At 43.0% G+C, this 20,600-nt stretch overlaps 1 protein-coding gene across 3 annotated transcripts in view; it reads right to left on the reverse strand.

Moving 5' to 3' along the window:
* The window catches only part of GRIK4 (glutamate ionotropic receptor kainate type subunit 4), a 291,990-nt gene that overhangs the window by 16,260 nt on the left and 255,130 nt on the right, over positions 1 to 20,600 (reverse strand). For all 3 annotated transcript variants that reach the window (XM_081961107.1, XM_081961106.1, XM_081961108.1), the window contains one exon: positions 4,551 to 4,664. In XM_081961107.1, the coding sequence (XP_081817233.1) occupies positions 4,551 to 4,664 (114 nt within the window). The remainder of the gene's footprint in view (positions 1 to 4,550; positions 4,665 to 20,600) is intronic.

Consider the following 20,600-nt stretch of genomic DNA (forward strand, 5'->3'; position numbering starts at 1 on the left):
AATTACAAAAAGAGAGAGAAATGCCAGTTGAACAGGCTGGAAATATTCCTGCAGTTATTTGTTAAGAAGTTTTTGATGGAAACCGTAGATTAAACATAACGTCAGCTGCCATTTCCCGTGCTGGAATATAAAGAGAAGAAGCACAGATGGGCTCTGAGCACTGTTTTCATCTGCTCCTCCTCAAAGCAGCTCTTGACTATTGTAATGAATTTTCCAGCCTTCTCATGTTAAATTAATATTTACCCTTTTAATTACTCAATACGTTACAAAAACAGGTTGAGACGCTGGAAAAAGCCCAAAGAAGAGCAAATAAGATGAAGGCCCGGAGACTAAAATGTATGAAGAATCGTTGGAGGATTTGGGTTTGGCTAGTCTACAGAAAAGAAGGATTGAGGGGTCGTGATAGCAGTCTTCCAGTATTTGAGGGGCTGCCAGAAAGAGGAGGGGGTCAACTTATTTTCCAAAGCACCTGAAGGCAGGACAAGAAGAAATGGATGGAAACTGATCAAGGAGAGAAGCAACCTGGGATTTAAGGAGAAACTTCCTAACAGGGAGGACAATTAACCAGTGGAACAGAAGTTGCCTTCAGAAGTTGTGGGCGCTCCATCACTGGAGGCTTTTAAGAAGAGACTGGACACGCACTTGCCTGAAATGGTCTCCTGCTTGAGCAGGGGGTCAGACTAGAAGACCTCCACGTTCCCTTCCAGCTCTATTCTGATTGATTGATGGATTGATTTCTTGTATACAGTGTATTCTAAGCAGTAGGTTTCTTCTCCATAACCCATAGAATACTAAGATACAAGAGCTGACCTTCGGACGGGTAATGTGAAGAACTGAAAAGGAAAGCAGAACGAAAGACTAATTTCTAAATTTGAGGGACAGAATTCAGTGGTAGATATGCCTTGAGAACTGGTAGATCATATGGTTTAGGGGAACTTAGAAGAGTTTGGTGGCACTTACAATGACAGAGTTGGAAGGGGCCTTGGAGGTCTTCTAGTCCAACCCCCTGCTTAGGCAGGAAGCCCTACACCATTTCAGACAAATGGATATCCAACATCTTCTTCAAATCGTATTTTTGGCCCATTTGCCAAAATTGCTTTTCTGCCATTGGGCTGACGGCATATTTAGAGGGAGGGTATGGAGGTGCCCTTCCTTTCTGGGGGGGAAATGTATATGCTACCAGCAAATAGGTGGCGAGGCAGATACCCAGCTGGCATACATTTCCTCATTCTGTAAATCCTGAGAAGAAAATAAGCAAAATCATGGAGATAAATTGCATGAATAGTGGGATTTCTGATTCTGGGTCTTGGGATATGTATTGTGTCCCTGCTCTCGGGGCTGAGATCAGAAGTGGTATTCAGCCGGTTCTGACCGGTTCTGGTGAACTGGTAGCAGATATTTTGAGTAGTTTGGAGAACCGGCAAATATCACCTTTGGCTGGCCCCTCCCCTGATCAATTTTCTGATCGGCTGGGTCTTCTTTTGTTGCCCTGCACAGGTGAACGGAGCTGGAAAGCAGGTTAGTGGGATGGGGAGGGAATGGGGATTTTACAGTATCCTTCCTCTTCCATGCCCACCAAGCCATGCCCCACAGCACCGGTAGTAAAAAAAAATTGAATCCCACCACTGGCTGAGAACAACTAATAGTTTAGCACAATAGGATGGGGGCAAGGAAAACCCAATCTAAGGGGAACTGAATGTATAGGATATCCTTTTCTTTTTCTGCCTTTTTTCTGAGATCTGCCCACTCTTTCCTCTCATTAAAACTTTTTGAAAAGAAGAAGTTTGAGTGAGGAGATTACTGGGCTTTTTTTTTTCCTGACACAGCTCAATCCCAAGGGCAAATCCAGAATTAGCATCCATCTGGGCTTGTCTCTGACAAAATAGATCGGCCATCTGATTTTTGCACAGGGATTAAGAGATAGCAACACCACCAGTCTGGGATAAAATATCATTATAGTTCAGAGGAGGAAGATGCTGAACATTTGTCTAAAGGAGCTTCTCCGGCTTGTCTCCCTAATGGAGAAATGTGGGAGTTCTAGTCCCATAAAATTGGAAGGCGTCTAGTTGGGGGACGGTGGCAAAAGCTTTGCAGATGAAAAGCCCATACCAAATGGCAAAAGGAACATGTAGGCCAAGGGTGTCAAACATGATTTCATTGAAGGCTGCATCAGAGTTGTGTTTGACCTCGGGGAGCGTGGGGCGTGGCCAGAGTGGGTGTGGCCAGCTCTCCATCCCTCATGTCAGGGGCACCTATGGTGGCCCAAGCATTCTGCCAGGGAAAAAGGGCTCCAAGCTCCGTTTTTGGCTTCAACAGCCTCCCGCAGCCCTCTGCCAGCGAAAATGGAGTTCCGTTTTTGCTTGCAGAGACACCGTGGGCCAGTCCTTCGCTGTTTCCAGGGAGGCCCCACTGGCCAGATCTAAGCATCCTGTGGGCTGGATCTGGCCCCCAGGCCTTGAGTTTGACACCCCTGATGTAGGCTAAAAGCCGAGGTTCTGATAGAAGCTTAAACATTTGTCAATGAACATCGTCCAAGAACGCAGCTTTGTAGAAACTAGGAAACCCGTCTATCCAAGAATCACATTCTCCTGAAGGTAACCAAAGCAATCTTTTCCTTCTTCTATTCTTGGTGAACATCTGGAAGGAGAACACATCACTGCTAGAAGGCAATCATCTGTCCTGACCGAGGCTTCCCAAGAGCAAGAAGCAAACTCCTTGTTCCGACAAAACCCCCTTTGATTAATTTCCTGTGAATTCTGCTTATTCACATCCAGCAAAGTCTTTCAAGGGAGGATTTACAGCCACAGACTTTATCTGGCTTGGAGAGCTGCCAAGGCCGATCTCTGCAAAACTTTGCAAGGAGTCTTAGAGAGTCACGAACTAATTGAGGGAACTAATGGTCTCCTGCAAACTCCACTCCCCTTTCACTCCTCTTTTATTTCCTCTGGGAGGGGCCATTCATCATCCACCTGTGGTCTTACTCCCAAGTCAACCCCTGTTCCTTAGCTGTTCCCTTCGTCTGGCAGCTCCGCGCATGCGCACACTGGGAACAGGCTCCAGCTGTTCATCTGCCTCACTGATGTCTGACTCTGAAGGCAGCTGATAACTGGCATATGGCCCTGGCCCCCTCTCTGCCTCTGACACAGAACCCTCATCAGAGCCTTCCCCAGACTCCAAGACTGGCCCAGGTTCCTCCCCAACCTCCTCACTGTCCGAATCTGCTGCCAGCTCTGCGGGCCACTGGTGGGCCATATTATTATCCACACTGCTTTGGAAAGAGCAAATAATTCATATGTCACAGAATAGAGGGTTATTATTATTATCATTTGGTTAATCTTTGGTGAGATTCACAGCCTTTGGGGCTGGTTGGTAGCTCAACAGTTTGAGTCCTAACCAAGGACCTAGGAACTGTTAAGGTAACCTCGGAGGATATAAGTTGTTCCAAGTAGGGTGGTTTTTTGTAGAATCAGAATGTTCAAATCAGGTAAATTTAGAATCTCCAAATAGCGAGGTAGCCCTTTAGGTATTGCTCCAAGGGCTCCAATTGCAATTGGGACAACACACAATTTCTTTTTCCAGTCACTCAACTTCAATTTGCTGCTGCTGCTGCTGCTGCTGCTGCTGCTGATTATTATTATTATTATTATTATTATTATTATTATTATTATTATTAGTAGTAGTAGTAGTAGTAGTAGTAGTAGTAGTAGTAGTAGTAGTAGTAGTAGTAGTATATTTACCAATGTTACCATGAAAGGTAGCTTGGGTCCCGAAAGGTAAAGGTTCTGTTGAGTTGAGCGAGGCTCTTGGAAACTATCAGGGGATTATTTTGATTTTCCATTTAGTCTCCAGCCTTGGTATGCCCAGGTGATATCCCACTCAAGTGCTAATCAAGACTGACCCCAATTAGCTTTTCTTCTAAATCAGCCAAAATGAATTAGCTCCTGCCACCAGCTTTGATATTCCACTACAGAATCTAATTTCTGATTGTTGAGTTTCATAATTAGTGTAATTTCTAATTTTCCTACAACGTTAATTTAAAAAAAGCAGACAATATCTGGCACGGTATATAAAAAAAGTATCTTGATCCATGTTTGGCCTCATAAAATCCTCAGCTTGAGCTAATTTTGATGCTTTAAATAACATCGGCATCATCATTTGCTTCTTTTAATGACCCCATAATCCCTTGAGGGACGGAGTCTGGGCAACTGAATGCAGCTGTGTGTTTACTGGCCAGATGCCCTTCTTGTCGCCAACGTGGAGTTTTTTTCCCAGCAGATACAATCTCAGTGTCCCAGAGAGAGAAATATCTGCCTCTACCTAGGATCAAACTCACTGCCTTCTGATTGTGAGGCGAGAGCTCCACCTCTAGGCCACCGCAAGTAGCATCAGAATAATGCAGTAAGAAAACAAAAAGGGTGGGATGGGAGTGGGGGGGGGTCTTTTTTCTTTATCTTTTTGGTGGTAGACAAATCCTCACAGCTATTGCTTTGCACAACATTTGTACGCACATATTCCTCAACGTGCAAATGCTTTGAAATGATGTCTCTTACCAGGTGAACGCGATAGAGGACGCTAATACCCAGAGTCATGAAGGGCTTTGAGAAATCAATCACCTTCTCTCGCTCGGCTGTAATGGTCAAGCCAGCCACTGCCAAATCAGCTTTCTGAAAAGGAAGCACAGAGGGGGATCAATACCTGTGGCCCGGGTGGGGTTTGGGGTAGCGGTGAAGAAATCTGACACGTCTGATTTCTAAAGAATGTATTCTCTTGGACGTTTTGCCTAAGGAAGAAGGAATAGGGTGACATCAGTGAAATATATTCTTTATGGTATTGGTGTTCTCTCTCCCTCCCTCTCTCTCTCTTTCTCTGTGTGTGTGTGTGTGTGTGTAGAGAGAGAGAAAGAGAGAGAAAGAGAGTTAGAGAGAAAGAGGAATAAAGTAGATAGAGTAGAGTAGAGTAGAATAGAATAGAATAGTGCTGGAAGGGACCTTGGAGGTAGTCTAGTCCAGCCCTAGTCCAATATAGGAGGACCTATACTATTTCAGATAGGTAGCTATCTAGTTTCTTCTGAAAATCCTCCAGTGATGGAGCTTTTACAGGAGGCAACTGGACTCTTGTTTTTTTCTTTTGAAGACGTTTCGTTTCTCATCCAAGAAGCTTCTTCAGCTCTGACAGGACAGTGAGGAATGGAAGGATTTATATTTCTTGCAGACAGTTGGCCCCGGATGACTGAGAGATCTCTACAGATCTTTAGGCATGCAATTTGGGATGAAGACCCTTTGAATGGTGTGGGAGTAGGAATGGATTTCCAGAGCGGGGTGGGGGAGGAGGATTTCAGACTGCAGGAACCATTTTCACCACTCAGGTGACCCTGAGGACAGAGATAAACCTCCAAGTGCTTCAACGACCCTCTGAAAGGATGCAAATGACCAGCTTGTCTGCAAGGAATATCAATCCTTCCCTTCCCCACCATCCGGTTAGAGCTGAAGAAACTTCTTAGATGGGAAGCAATACATCTTCAAAGAAAAAAAAAAACAAGACAGTCCAATTGCATCTTGAAAAAGCACCTTTGGGACAACCTTGACCTGGAGGACTAAGAATCTCTACAGACCTCCAGTGATGGAGCAACCATGATCTCCGAAGGCAACTTCTGTTCCATTGATTGATTGTCCTCATGGTTAGGAAGTTCCTCCTTAATTCCAGGTTGCTTCTCTCTTTGATTAGCTTCCAACCATTGCTTCTTGTCCTGCCCTCCAGTGCTTTGTAGAATAGCTTGACTCCCTCTTCTTTGCGGCAGGCCTCAAATATTGAAATACTGCTATCATGTCACTCCCAATTCTTCTTTTCTTTATACTAGGGAGGGAGGGAGGGAGAGAGAGAGAGAGAGAAAAGAAGGAAAGAAAGAAAGAAAGAAAGAAAGAAAGAAAGAAAGAAAGAAAGAAAGAAACTAACTAACTCCCTGGAGGATTTTGAGCCAGTCCCTCTCAGCCATTCCAATTTGTAGGGTTAATCTTTTATGCAAAAAGTGGGAAAGAGAGTGGTATGTACATCATCTTGAGCATAAGTAGGATGGAAGCTTAAAGAAGAAAAAGAACTAGCAAAGCAGAAGAGGGTAATGTAGGCAGCTCTCCGTGGTCCTGATTCAGAGCTTTATTCTTGGAAGATCGTATCTTTCCAGGAACGAAGCCACCATCCATCACCGCTGGCATTTTGCAAATGGAAGCTCGGCTGCAACACCTTTACTTAAAAGAACACGGTTGCAGAAACAGCCATAAACAAAAGTCGGGCCTTCTCCCTTTCTTCGTATTTAAACGGAAGGGGAGATGCGGCAACCTTGATAAGAAATCAGAGCGAGCCGTGCCATGCTACAAATTATTAGTATTTTTAAAAACTCATCTGTATAACTTGGAGAAGGATTTTCATTTGGAATGTGACTTTTATCACCTCTGGTCTTCTTTAATGTCACAGAATTGCTCTTTGAGGAGGGCGGTGTTTATTTAAAGGAACTCAAACAGAAGCAAGCTTTCACATTGGTATCATTTCCAAGGTAGGAAGCTGTTGCATTGCTTCCCTCAAATGATTTGTACCAGTGGTGGGTTTCTACCAGTTCGGGCCAGTTTGGCTGAACTGGTAGTGGTTTGCTGGCCTTGGTCGCTGGAACCGGCAGTGACCCAGGCCTGCCACTCCCCGAACAGTTTCTTCTGGGAGCTGCCATCTTGTTTTTTTGCTTCTGCGCATGAGCAAAACAATATTTATTGCACTGAGGATGTGCGCGCAGTGCTCATCAAGTGTGCATGTGCCCATGAGTGAACGAGCAGTAGTGCCTGCTGGAACCCACCCCTGATCTGTACTTATCCTACCCTTACGTAATCCTTCAGGGAAAGATTGAAGGCAAAGGAGGTCCAGGCAGAAGAAGAACATCATGGCTTCAAAATCTAAGGGACCGGTTTGGACAAAACTCAGCAGCACTTTTTTGTGCGGCCATTGATAAAAAAAAATAGGATCGCCAATATGATTGCCAACGTCTGATGATGGATATGGCCCGAGAAAAAGAATATCCCACCCTTGTCATTTAAATATCCAGGCTAGTAAGTTCCCTGTTGTAGAGGAACTTGTATAAGTAATATATAGGGATTTATCACTCCTGATTCATAACTGAAGTTGCAAATTTCTGACAAGTATGTCAGAGGCTGGGAGATCTTGTAATTTGGGGTATCTAGTTCTTCTGTAAGGGACGCGGAGGCTCAGTGGTTAAGATGTTGAGTTTGTCGATTAGAAAGCTCGGCAGTTCAGCGGTTCGAATCCCTAGCGCAGCATAACGGAGTGAGCTCCTGTTACTTGTCCCAGCTTCTGCCAACCTAGCAGTTTGAAAGCAAGTAAAAAATGCAAGTAAAAAAATTAGGAACCACCTTTGGTGGGAAGGTAGCAGCGTTCCGTGCTCCTTCGCCGTTTAGTCATGCCAGCCACATGACCACGGAGACGTCTTCGGACAGCGCTGGCTCTTCAGCTTTCTAATGGAGATGAGCACCGCCCCCTAGAGTCAGGAATGACTAGCACATATGTTCGAGGGGAAACTTTACCTTAGTTCTTCTGTAACATAATGCATGTCATATTCTCTCTCTCTCTCTCTCTCTCTCTCTCTCTCTCTCTCTCTCTCTCTCTCTCTCTCTCTCTCTCTCTCTCTCTCTCAATATGGTCTTCCACCTATTCTCAATTTTTATGGTTACCCCCTCCCCATGTGATTCTGGGCAGCTAACATCTGACTAAAAGCAACCAATTATAACCAAAAACAAGCATCACACTTGAGGTGTTTCGTAATCCAGACAGCCTTTTCTCCAAAGAAAGTTTGCCTGGCATCTTGGCCCAGACGTTTGTCTTTAATGCCTTAAAAAAAGATTGGTGAGGTCAGAAATATCCAAATCTTGGAAGGTACCCTCCGTAAGGCTGATGCTGTCACAGAAAAGGCACATTTTATGGGTGCCATCAGGGGACACTTTTTGAAAGAAAGAACCAGAATGCCACCATCTCAGATCTTGTGGGATGGGCAGAGATAATTGGAGACAGGCAGTCCCATAAGTAACCTGGCCATGAATGGCTTTGTAGGTGATAATTTGCACCTTGAATTACACCCAGAAGCCCATTGGGAGCTATTTGAGCTCATGAAGTAGAGGGGTTGCCCAAGTGTGTACTGAGATATGCTCATAAGCGTTTGCCTTAATGCATTCTGGACCAGGGGAATCTTCCAAATGATCTTTAAGGGCAGCTCTACCATAGATCATGTTACAATAATCCAGACAGGAGATGACCCAAGCATGAAAGACCGTGAGAAGGGTTTCCTACTCTAGAAATGGGTGCAAGTAGAGATATGTCGCCTTTTTAGTTTGTGGACTTCAAATAGCAACTATCTCGATTGTTCCTTTCAGTAAACCATTGGAGAGAGAAAAAAAGCTATATTAAAAAAGGTAAAGGTTCCCCTGGCACGTATGTGCTAGTCGTTCCCAACTCTAGGGGGCGGTGCTCATCTCTGTTTCAAAGCTGAAGAGCCAGCACTGTCCAAAGACGTCTCCGTGGTCATGTGGCTGGCATGACTAAACACCAAAGGCGCACAAAACGCTGTTACCTTCCCATCAAAGGTGGTTCCTATTTTTCCACTTGCATTTCTACTTGCATTTCTACATGCTTTCGAACTGCAAGGTTGGCAGGAGCTGGGACAAGTAACGGGAGGTCACTTCATTATGCAGCGCTAGGGATTCCATCCACTGAACTGCCGACCTTCTGATTGATAAGCTCAGAGTCTTAGCCACTGAGCCACCACGTCTCTTGAGCTATATTTAAGCCCGCATTTATAAGATGAAAACAATGGAACAGCATCACTTGTGATCCTGAAAGGTTTCTCCACCCTTCTCCCCTCTGTAGAAAAAAAACAAAACAAATTCGGTCCTTAAATCTTATTGAGGTGGCTTGTATTATTTCAGACTCCAGCCTCTACCTGTGACTCTTGCAGATAAAAGAAACTATTATTTTCAGTATCTTCACCGAGAACAAATAACAGCTATATTGGTGCACCAAGACCACACACAAAGGAATGTTATACTTCCTTTTATCCTTCAGCCCTTTCGCGCATAAGCCAAAGAAGCAGGATTTTCTTTGGAAAGAGAGAGAGAGAGAGAGAGAGAGAGAGGGAGGGAGGGAGGGAGGGAGGGAGGTGATTCTTGCACAGAGTCAGAATATTTGTCTGTGTGCTAAAGACCAAAGGTTACCACCTCAATCTTTGCGTTTGGTTAAAATCCCTGCAATTGTGGTTTATGCTACCAGTAGCGGCATCTGAACATCAAACAATCAATCAATCAAACTTTTATTTATAAACCGCGCCCTTTCCTAAACAGGACTCGGGGTGGTGTACAGTCATTATTACATCTGACTCAATAATGTTGTTTGGAAAATACAAGCTAGATTAAAGCAACACATGAGTATAGAATTAACCCTTGAAGTTATGGGTTGAAGTCCTGCTAACCAATGCAACCCACCAAATCTAGGCCCCTTTCAAGTTCTCCTCGGCTCTGGGAAAGCTCCATTTGATGAAAACCACAGTTCTGCAGAATTTCTCCCTCAATTAAAGGCACAGAGCTTATTCCGTTAGCAGTAACTACTTACAGGCAAGGATGTCGCAGCTCTCATGCTTCCTTCCAGACATTTAAAGGCCAAGAGACTATTTTCAGCAAATGGGGAAGTTGACACATCCATCACATCCACAGAAGATAACAGTTTGGCGATTATGTTTAATACCACAAATGATTCACAAAGGACCTTTATATTAATGTGAGTTCTCTGGGGCACTGGGGGTGTGTGAGATGTCATTACAGATTTAGATGGCAAAGGAGGCCCTTGTAAAACGATCGATATTAGAAGCAACATCCTCGAGAAAAAGCCATCGACAAAGCATAAACCAACCAGAGAGGTCTCTAAGGTTTCCGGCAAGAGAAGTCCATGGATTCTTCACTCTTGGTCTTAATGGCCAGCTTGAGTTTTGACTTTTGAGATTGGGATTCCAAGGGCACCAAAGATTGAGGTCCCAGCTAACCTGCCTATCTACACAACGGAGATTCGAGGGAGCAATCTTTGCAAAAAAGGATGGATGCCACGGGATCTATGAAGTTTGGGTCTTAAGATCTGGACCTGAAATGATGCTGACTTAGAATGATACTGATTTTTTTTATTTTTTCAATACACACATACGATTTTTGACAAACAAGCAAATAAGGTTGGAATTTACAGCTACCATGAGAGGCTACAGTTCCAAAATTTCACCCAAACTTCGTTGAAAACTTGCGGATCATCTGTGGTTCAAGGATGGCAACTCTGAAGCGGATGGACCAAAAGTCTGTATCTAACAGAGAATAGAATAACAGAGTTGGAAAGGACCTTGGAGGTCTTCTAGTCCAACCCCCTGCTTAGGCAGGAAACCCTACACCAATTCAGACAAATAGTTATCCAATCTCTTCTTTAAACGTCCAGTGCTGGAGCATTTACAAGTTCTGGAGGCAAGCAGCTCTGGTGAATTGTTCTAGCTGTCAGGAAATCTCTTCTTAGTTCTAGGTTGCTTCTCTCCTTGATTAGTTTCCACCCATTGCTTCTTGTTCTGCCCTCAGGTGCCTTGGAGAATAGTTTGACTCCCTCTTCTTTGTGGCAACCCCTGAGATATTGGAACAATGCTATCATGTCTCCCCTAGTCCTTCTTTCTATTAAACTAGACATACCCAGTTCCTGCAACCGTTCTTCATATGTTTGAGCCTCCAGTCCCCTCAGTCCTCTTTGTTGCTCTTCTCTGCACTCTTTCTAGAGTCTCCACATCTTTTCTACATTGTGGCAACCAAAACTGGATGCAGGATTCCAAGTGTGGCCTTACCAAGGCCTTATACTCTGGGTCAGTTCATGTTTTTGTTGCAGAAATATTGTATTCCTCCAGTGAGATAAAAGGCAATTAATAATCATCCTTATGTTCTGGATCCATTTACAATGTTTATTCAGAAGTCCCATTTATTTGAGCCTCTTGAGTATTCAAATAAAAAAATTATCCTTCCTGATTTGCCTTGTTTTATGGCTTCCTGTCCAACCCAACTAGGAAACCGATGATGAATTCCTCCTTAATTAATTTGTTTATTTCCAGTGGATAATTTTTAGAATTACCACCATCTTTTCTTATCATTTTCTTTTCTTCCCTTTCCTTTGTTAGGAAAGTAAGCTGATTAATTAAAGACGATACATCTCTATTCCTTCAGCTACGCTGAACGGGAGAAATGAAATCGGCAGAACCTATAAACTGGGAAGCTTTCAATTAAAAGCACAATAGGCCACCAGACATTAATTCACTAGCCTTTACTGTAAAAGTGTGTGTGGGGGGGGGGGGGGAGGAGGGAAATCACCCAGATATCAGGTTTAAAATTATTATATTTCTAATGATCTGGGTGTCAGAGTGCACTGTAACAACATTGCCAAAATGGAAATGTTAACCTAATCTTGCGTAGCTTCTTCTCTGGTAATATTGTACTGCTAACTAAAGCATGCAAAACCTTTGCTGGACCAATCCTTGAATACAGCTCATCTGTCTGGAACCCGCACTGTATATCGGACATTAATACAATCGAGCGAGTCCAGAGGTACTTAATGAGAAGAGTCCTCCACTCCTCTGCTCGGAGCAGAATCCCTTACGCCACCAGATTTGAAATTTTGGGCTTAGACAACTTAGAACTACACCGGCTTCAGTCTGACATTAAGCGTAGTACATAAAATTATTTGCTACAATGTCCTCCCTGTTAATGACTACTTCAGCTTCAACCACAACAATACACGAGCACACAATAGATACAAACTCAAGGTGAAGAGCTCCAAACTCAATTGCGGAAACTATGACTTCAGCAACAGAGTGGTCAACATCTGGAATGCTCTACCCAACTCTGTTCTCATATCCTCAAACCCCCATAACTTTAGCCTTAAACTGTCTCCTGTTGACCTCACCCCATTCCTAAGAGGTCCGTAAGGGGCCGTGCATAAATGCACCAAAGTGCCTACAGTCCCTGTCCTAATGTCCCCATTTCATGTATTCATAATCATGTTTATACTTAGATCTGTTATCTTATGCATGCTTGACAAATGATAAATAAAAAAACAAAGCATGCCAGAGAGCAAAAGAAGATTGCAGTTGTGGGCAGTGACATCCTTTCACACCAAGTGGGCAGGAAACAGCCATCTCAGAGAAATCGATAGGAGAGCAACGGCAGGGGAATGACTCCCAACTTATTTGCTCTGATAAAGCGGTGGCTGTGGTGTCAATCTTTCTTAATTTGTGCAGTGACTTGCAGAAGAGGTCAACCATCCTAAGAGCCCGAGTTCTGCATTCTGCTTCATGCTGAACAAGCATCACTCTGTACGGTGACTAACGAACGGTAGAAACGACATTAGTCTCTAAGCAAATGGTAAGCAGTTTATTTGAATTTCTAAAAGTGCCATAACTTAGCTGTTCATTAAGGCCTTCTCTTATGCACATTGCATATTGCAACGCATAGCGCATTATCATTTCCCCAAGAGGGCACTGTCTGACTTCCTTGTTTTATAGGCTGTCCCATCAGCTGTGATTTATCTTATTTTACCCTGTTTTTGTGAATTTGGTTGGCTTGATTACTGTGAATGAGGGTCAGAGAACACGTTTCCCAAGGAGGGTGAAATGTCTTCCTGAAATTCACCTGTGGGGTAGACTCTAAAATGGACCTGGCCTTGGCAGAAATATGGGGACGGAAGGGAGGAAGAAGGAGAAAGAGAAAAGGAGGAGGGGGGGGGAAAGAGAAAAGGAGGAGGAGGAGAGGGGGGGAGGATGGGGAAGGAGGGGAGGAGGAAGAGGAAGTAGTCAACTTACAGCCACTTGTTTAGTGACCATTCAAAGTTATATGAACGACACTGGAAAAAGTTACTTATGATAGGTCTTCACACAATTGTTGCAGCATCCTGTTAATACCACTTTATAATGCCTTGGTAAGGCCACACTTGGAATACTGCATTCAGTTCTGGTCGCCACGATGTAGAAAAGATGTGGAGACTCTAGAAAGAGTGCAGAGAAGAGCAACAAAGAGGATTAGGGGACTGGAGACTAAAACATATGAAGAACGGTTGCAGGAACTAGGTATGTCTAGTTTAATAGAAAGAAGGACTAGGGGAGACATGAAAGCAGTGTTCCAATATCTCAGGGGTTGCCACAAAGAAGAGGGAGTCAAACTATTCTCCAAGGCAACTGAGGGTAGAACAAGAAGCAATGGGTGGAAACTAATCAAGGAGAGAAGCAACTTAGAACTGAGGAGAAATTTCCTGACAGTTAGAACAATTAATCAGTGGAACAGCTTGCCTCCAGGAGTTGTGAATGCCCCCACACTGGAAGTCTTTAAGAAGATGTTGGATAACCATTTGTCTGAAGTGGTGTAGGGTTTCCTGCCTAGGCAGGGGGTTGGACTAGAAGACCTCCAAGGTCCCTTCCAACTCTACTATTGTATTGTATTGTATTGTATCCTCAAAGTCAGGAGGAGGAAGAGGAGGAGAGGGAGGAGGAGAAAAGGAGGAGACAAAGAAGGAGAAGGTGAAGGAGACGAAGAGGAGGAGGAAGGGGGAAGGAAACAGAAGAAGAGACTTCACAGTAGTTCTCAATTTACAAACATTTGTTTAGCAACCATTCAAAATTATAACAACATCCCAAAAAGATATTTATGATAGGTCCTTACATGACGATTGCAGCATCCCCCACGTCAAAATTTGGGTGCTTAGCAGGTGGCATGTATTTACAACACCATTGTAAATACATGCCAGTTGCTGTAGTATCCCATGGACACATAATGGCTATTTGAGACTTTCCCAGCCAGCTACTGACAAACCAAGTTTAGGGGAGAACTTACATTTGCTTAAGCCACATTTGATTGTATGATTCATGAAACAACCACAGAGATTCACTTAACAATATAGCAAATTTTAAAAAAAATTGGGCAGGACTCAGTTAGCCTTGCTTAGTAATTAAACTTCTGATCCCAACCGTAGTCATAAGTTGAGGACTCCCTGCAGAGAAGGTCACTAACCCAGTCTTACTAAGAAACTGAGATCTATTCCGATTTTTCATTTTTCCACTTACTACAAAATTGCAGGCCATTTGAAAATATCATTTCTACAGGCTGTCAATTTGGATGAAAAATGTTTATTTTTCCGCAAGAAATATTGAAAAGGGACATTTTGCTCCGCGGGGGGCTCTATATATTTTTTTAAACGACTCACATAAATGACATTTTATGGCAAAACAAAACAAAACAAAAGAAACAGCCTTCAGATTATTTTATTTATGACTTGGTTGGTCCAGCCTTCTCATTCATCTCTGCTAGATGCTATTAAGAAATTAAATTTAGATTGCAATGAATAACGATAGAATTTAAGCTCCTTGCAGCACATATTTTAATCATTATCATATATATGTATAATTGCCCTCAATTTTGCAATGCATCATGTGGAGCAAGGACATTGAATAAAATAATTGCAGCAATGCAGTGTAGTCAAATTTATTTCAGACTGCAGCCATTTCTTCTTCTGCTACTATCTTGAGAATATGCTCAGACTTGGCTGTAAGAAACACTTTCTCCTTTCTTGTCTAAGGCTGGCAACTTACAATGAACATATCTTATTGTTTTCTTTGTATCTACTTGAATAGTTGTATTAGTTTTAGAATTTTGATAGAGTCAAATGACTAAATCAATAAAGAGTCCAACCTACCCTACCCAACTCTACACCTACTGTGTTTCCCCATCCACAAGTCTTAAAGTTCCCAAGTTTGGACACCCCTGACATATAGCATTAGAAATGCTCCGTGCACCAAAAGGTGTTGAGCTGGTGTTGACTACTAGCCATTTTGCCCCCAAACAGCCAGGACTACAGAAAAAAATGCAATTTTCTAGAGGAAATAACCAAACAACAAGTAGAGTTAAAACCGGAGTTATTTTTGCTAGGCACACTAAAAGGAAATTATAATTTAAAAAAAAAAACCAATGCACAATGCTACACATAATAACAGCGACCAGAATTGTTTACACGCAAAATTGGAAAAATGAAAGCATGCCTCTTGATGGAATGGCGATAAAGAAAGTGTTAGAAGGTGCCGAGATGGATAGGCTGACAATGGAAATAAAAGATAGAGGAGAAATGAATATTATTTGATTTGGAATATAGGATACAACTGGTTAGATAATAGAAGATTGAGATTGTCTTGGCAACGTTTCGGTGAAGTCTCACTCGACCACGCTTTAAGCCAAAAACACCAGCCTGAAGATGGCGAGTGAGACTTCGCCGAAATGTTGCCAAGACAATCTCAATCTTACATGGGAAAAGACCCGAATACAACGAGACCAGCATGCACATATATATATTTATATATATATGGCATGGAAACCCATCCAGCACTACTGCATTGATAATTATCAGAGCTGTAACAAATGGAATCAAACGCTTTATTGCGGCGAACGGCCAAATGTAGGTACTATTCAGAAAGAATCTTTCCTGGGGGAAAAAGGAAAGCAGATAAAGGAAGTGAGCAATTGAGACTAAATTTTTTTTTAAAAGGCTGAAAAAGTAAAAAAAACTTATTTAGAGCTGCAGTCCCAGACACTATTTTAAGTATGTGAGGCAGCAAGAATTCCCAGAAATGCTTTAACTGTGAAACACAAAACTTTATTGTTCGGTACGAAGTCTAATAGACTACTAAAATACTATTATATTAAAATGCTTCGGTAATTGAAATGGGTTGATCCAATGCAGAAGTGTAGGCTGAAATAATAAAATGCTGCCTGGCATACTTTTGAGTGTCATTGACGCCACATACTTAACACCTTTTCAGATAATAATAATAATAATGATGATGATGATGATGATGATGATGATGATGATGATGATGTAGAAAATGTTATCAAAAATGAGAAGGTGAAAATCTTGTGGGACTTTCAAATACAAACAGATCATAATTTGGAGCACAACATGCCAGATATCACGGTTGTCGAAAACCGAAACGTACAATTTATTGATATGGCGGTACCAGGAGACGCCAGAAGTCAAAGAAAAAGAACTGGGGAAAAAATCACAAAATATTGCAACCTGGCCATCGAAACTACCCAATTTTCGATGAAACATGTAACAGTGATACCCATTGTCATCGGGGCACTTGGTACCATGTCCAAGAATTTTATAAAACACATCAACAAATTACAGCTTCCTGCAATAACACCAGTGGATCTGAAAAAACTGCGCTACTAGGAACATCTTATATTTTAAGAAGGTACTTGGTTGATACCTAGGTTGCTGGCAGCAACCTGTATCAACCATTAGCACCCCATTCCTAAGAGATACGTAAAGGGGGCATGCATAAACGCACCAGTGTGCCTACCTCCCCTGTCCTACTGCCCCCATTTATTTGTATTCATTTCTTTCCTTCATGCCCATGTTTATATTAATACCTGTTATCTTGTACATGTTTGACAAACTAATAAAGTACAAAAAAATACCCCCAAAATCCATCATTACTTATTGCAAAATAAATTAGCTCCTTGGATGGTTAACATGTTCATGCCCGAATGGGCCCCCGAAGCAAAATATGTTAAAAGGAATGCTCAAAATACAATGCCACCGAAGTTTATTGTCCAGCCAATCAGGAAATAAAATATTCCTTTCTTCTTGTCCCCAAACCGAAGACTAACTTTGTGTGTTCCACTTGAAGTCTTTTATTTCATTCTAATTAGCACAACATGTGATTTGCTGCTTCTTCCCTTCCCCCTATATACCTACTTTGACAAAAACCCTATGAAGTACAGAAATATTTGCAATTAACCTGGCACTGTGGCAGGCGGCATTAATTGCTTCCTCCTAATTTTCATTTGTTTGATGGTTTTCTTTCAAGGGAAAAAAACCCCCTCTTCTCATCTCTTTTTTCCACCCTGATTGGGACAAACCTAGGACTAGGAGTGAAATCCTCCCGGTTCGGCCTGGTTAGGCCCAGTTTATAGCTGAGCCGCGCGATTGTCGGAAGCTATTTTTTAAATTAATAAACGACTACAAAACCGGAAAATAAATAAAAGATAGAAATACGAGGTAGACTGTAGCCAATAAATATTATGCAAAATGACTCAAATGTAGTAAAAGGCTGTTATACATAGAATATATAGAATATTACATATAGAATGAAAAAATGTATGAAATAAAATAAATGCACATATATATATAAAGTTATCGTTATAAAACATTCATTTGTATAGATAAAAGAATCCCAACAGATACGTAAAAAAATGTAATGTGTTGTAAAGAGTGAAGTTTGTACAAACAAAATGAAACGTTAAAAACATATTTTTTTTAGATTTTTAAAGCACTTTCCCCCTGCCATTCAGGCGAACCTGCAGGGAAAAAATGCTTCAAAAAGCTAAAAAAATAGCTGAAAGTGAAAAAAAAAGTTGGCCACGCCCACCCAGTCACATGACCACCTCCCCACCAAGCCACGCCCACAGAATCAGGGTGGGTGGGGGGAATTAGATTTCACCACTGCCTAGGATAGATGGTTTCACACTCTCCATCTTTTCTATTTATCATCGGTATGAGAATTGGATGTGTTGGGTTGCAAAGAGACATTTCATATGTTTTCCAAAGAAATACCGACAAATCTTTTTCACATAAAATATACAGTATAACAACACACCGGAACCAGTTTGGTATAATTAAGAGCCGTGGTGGCGCAGTGTTTAGAGTAGAGTACTGCAGGTTATAAATAAATAAATAAATAAATTTGAATTTATTAGCCGCTCCCTTTCCAGGCAGGACTCGGGGCGGCGTTACTTCTGCTGACTGCCGGCTGACTGCAATTTGGCACTTCAAATCTCAGCAAGCTCAAGGTTGACTCATCCTTCCATCCTTCCGAGGTGGGTAAAATGAGGAGCCAAATATGCTGACTCTGTAAGCCGCTTAGGGAGGGCTATAAAAGCACTGTGAAGCGGTATATAAGCCTATTGCTATAACTGTGAAGACATCATTCTAGAAACCAGGAGACTGGGAGTTCTAGTCCTACTTTAGGTATGAATGCCAGCTGGGGTCTTTGGGCCAATCACCAGGAGATGGTGAGTTCTAGTCCCACCTTAGGCAGTAAAGTTGGCTGGATGACTTTGGACCAATCACCAGGAGACAGTGAGTTCTAGTCCCATCTTAGGCATGAAAGCCAGCTGGGGGACTTTGGGCCAGTCGTTTTCTCTCTGTCCTAGGTGGAAGACAATAGCAAACTAGTTTCAGAAAGCTTGCCAATGAATCCACAAGGACTAGTCTAAATAATTGCGGAGAATCAAAAACCGACTCGAAGGCACGCAGGCACAAACACATAACAATACCACAGTGACACTAGAGCAGAATGTTGCTGTTGTTTTTTTAATACCCGTTGCGAGAAATGCAATTGAGAGATCAGAACAGCATTCCAGCCCAGCCTGCAGGTTCCAGTAGACTTCAGTTTAGAAAAGAGACAGTTGGCTGAGATACGGTTTGGGCTTGATCCAGTCTGGCTGCTTTTCTGTTTGACTGCCACCTCGAGAATATTTGGGCAATCACAGTCAGCAGATCTGCTTCTGAAGACTGCCGGAGGGCTGGTGGCCGTGATGAGTCTTGTTCTTCCATCGTTTTTATTAAACCGTGGCCTCGTCTTCCTGACATACAGAATCCTTGAACCAATTTTGCACGGATGACATGGCGATGGAGGCGATGGCGATGGGAAGCCCACGGAGTCCATTTCCCAAGCAAAATGTGCCTCCCCCGCTTTTCTTTCCATTGTTCCAAAGCAACAAGTACCTCAACAATTAATTCTAGGTGATCTAGAAATTCTTATCTTCCCAAAGCAGGCAAGCAAACAAACAGCCTTCTGTCAACCACTTGATAGAATATTTTAACATTGGATCAAAAAAGCCCCCTCCCCTCCCCTTCCCTTCCCTCCCCATCCCTCTCCTTCCCCTTTCTTCTCTTCCCTGTCTTCTCTTTCTTCCCTTCCCTTTCCTTCCCCTAACTTCCCTTTCTTCCATCCCCTCCCCTTTCCTTCCCCTCTTTCCTTCCCCTTTCTTCTCTTTCTTCCCTTCTCTGTCCTTCCCCTATATTCCCTTTCTTCCCTTCCCTCTCCTTCCTTTTCTTCCCTCTCCTTTCCCTATTTTCCCCTTCTTCCCTTCCCTTCCCCTGTCTTCCCTTTCTTCCCTCCCCTCCCCTTCCATTTCCTTCCCTTATCTTCCCTTTCTTCCCTCTCCTTCCCCTGGCTTCCCTTCCTTTCCCCCCCTCTCCTTCCCCTATCTTCCCCTTCTTCCCTTCCCCTGTCTTCTCTTCCCCTATCTTCTTTTCTTCCCTTCCCTTCCATTTATACCCTCCCCTTTCTTCCCTCCCCTTCCCCTCTTCCCCTTCCCTTCATCATGCACCCATTTGCAGTTCTTCCTCTTTACAGCCTTGAAGAACGGTTTAAAATCTGTTCGTGTTTATACACATTTAAGCAGACAGCCCAAGGCTCCAGCAAACAATCCAACAACAAAGAGCAGTAACAAAACACTAAAAAAACCAGCTGGATGTTTATAGCCTTTTATGAGAGACATTTTTGGGAAAAAAGCTGGGTTCGTGGTGGATGTTGCCTGAGAGCACAGGGGGAACCATGCTCAGTGGCCCAATTAGCATGATGTGCATAACTTGACATTGGGAGAGAGCAGTGAAGCTGTTATGGGAACTCTCCAAACTGTTAGAGTTAGCCAGCAAAAACCTTGGGTTGGTTTGTGGCTAAAATAGCCCCCCCAATCAACAAATGCCCTCTGTGTTACATAACCTACATACCAAGGACTCAATTAATTCTCACATCTGAGATTGAGATGCCATCCCCAAGAGACCTGTAAAACTGGGCGCCTCTAGCAACTCACCTTTCCGTTCCTAGTCCATATCATCTCAATGCTATGGCATCGTTGTACCTTCCCTGAATGTCTCCAGAAGTAGGGAGGAAAATCCTCCCAGAATCCTAGAAGGGAATCTGAGAAAGGTCATTCAGGATGTGGACAGGACCTGACATCATCCAACACAATCCAGAGGCTAAGAAACACTTTGATGGTCCACAGTCCATCTGATCTAGATCTCTGGGAAAGCCTCGGAAGACCGAGGCTTCCCGAGAGCATGAAGCAAACTCTTTGTCCCAACAAAAAACTCTTTTATTAATTTACTGCAAATTCTGATCATTCACATCCAGCAAAGTCTTTCAAGGGAGGATTTCCAGTCACAGACCTTATCTGGCTTGGAGAGCTGCCAGGCCGATATCTGCAGAACTGGGCAAGGAGTCTTGGAGAGTCACGAACCAATGAAGCAAATTAATTGTCTCCTGCAAACTCCACTCCCCTTTCGCTCCCTTTTTATTTCCTCTGGGAGGAGCCATTCATCATCCAGCTGTTCTTCTGCCTCACTGATGTCTGATTCTGAAGGCAGCTGATAACTGTCAGACGGTCCTGGCTCCCTCTCTGCCTCTGACACAGAGCCCTCATCAGAGCCTTCCCCAG

The sequence above is a fragment of the Natrix helvetica genome (genome assembly GCF_964273705.1).
Source record: "Natrix helvetica genome assembly, chromosome: 8".
NCBI classification, from domain to species: domain Eukaryota; kingdom Metazoa; phylum Chordata; class Lepidosauria; order Squamata; family Natricidae; genus Natrix; species Natrix helvetica.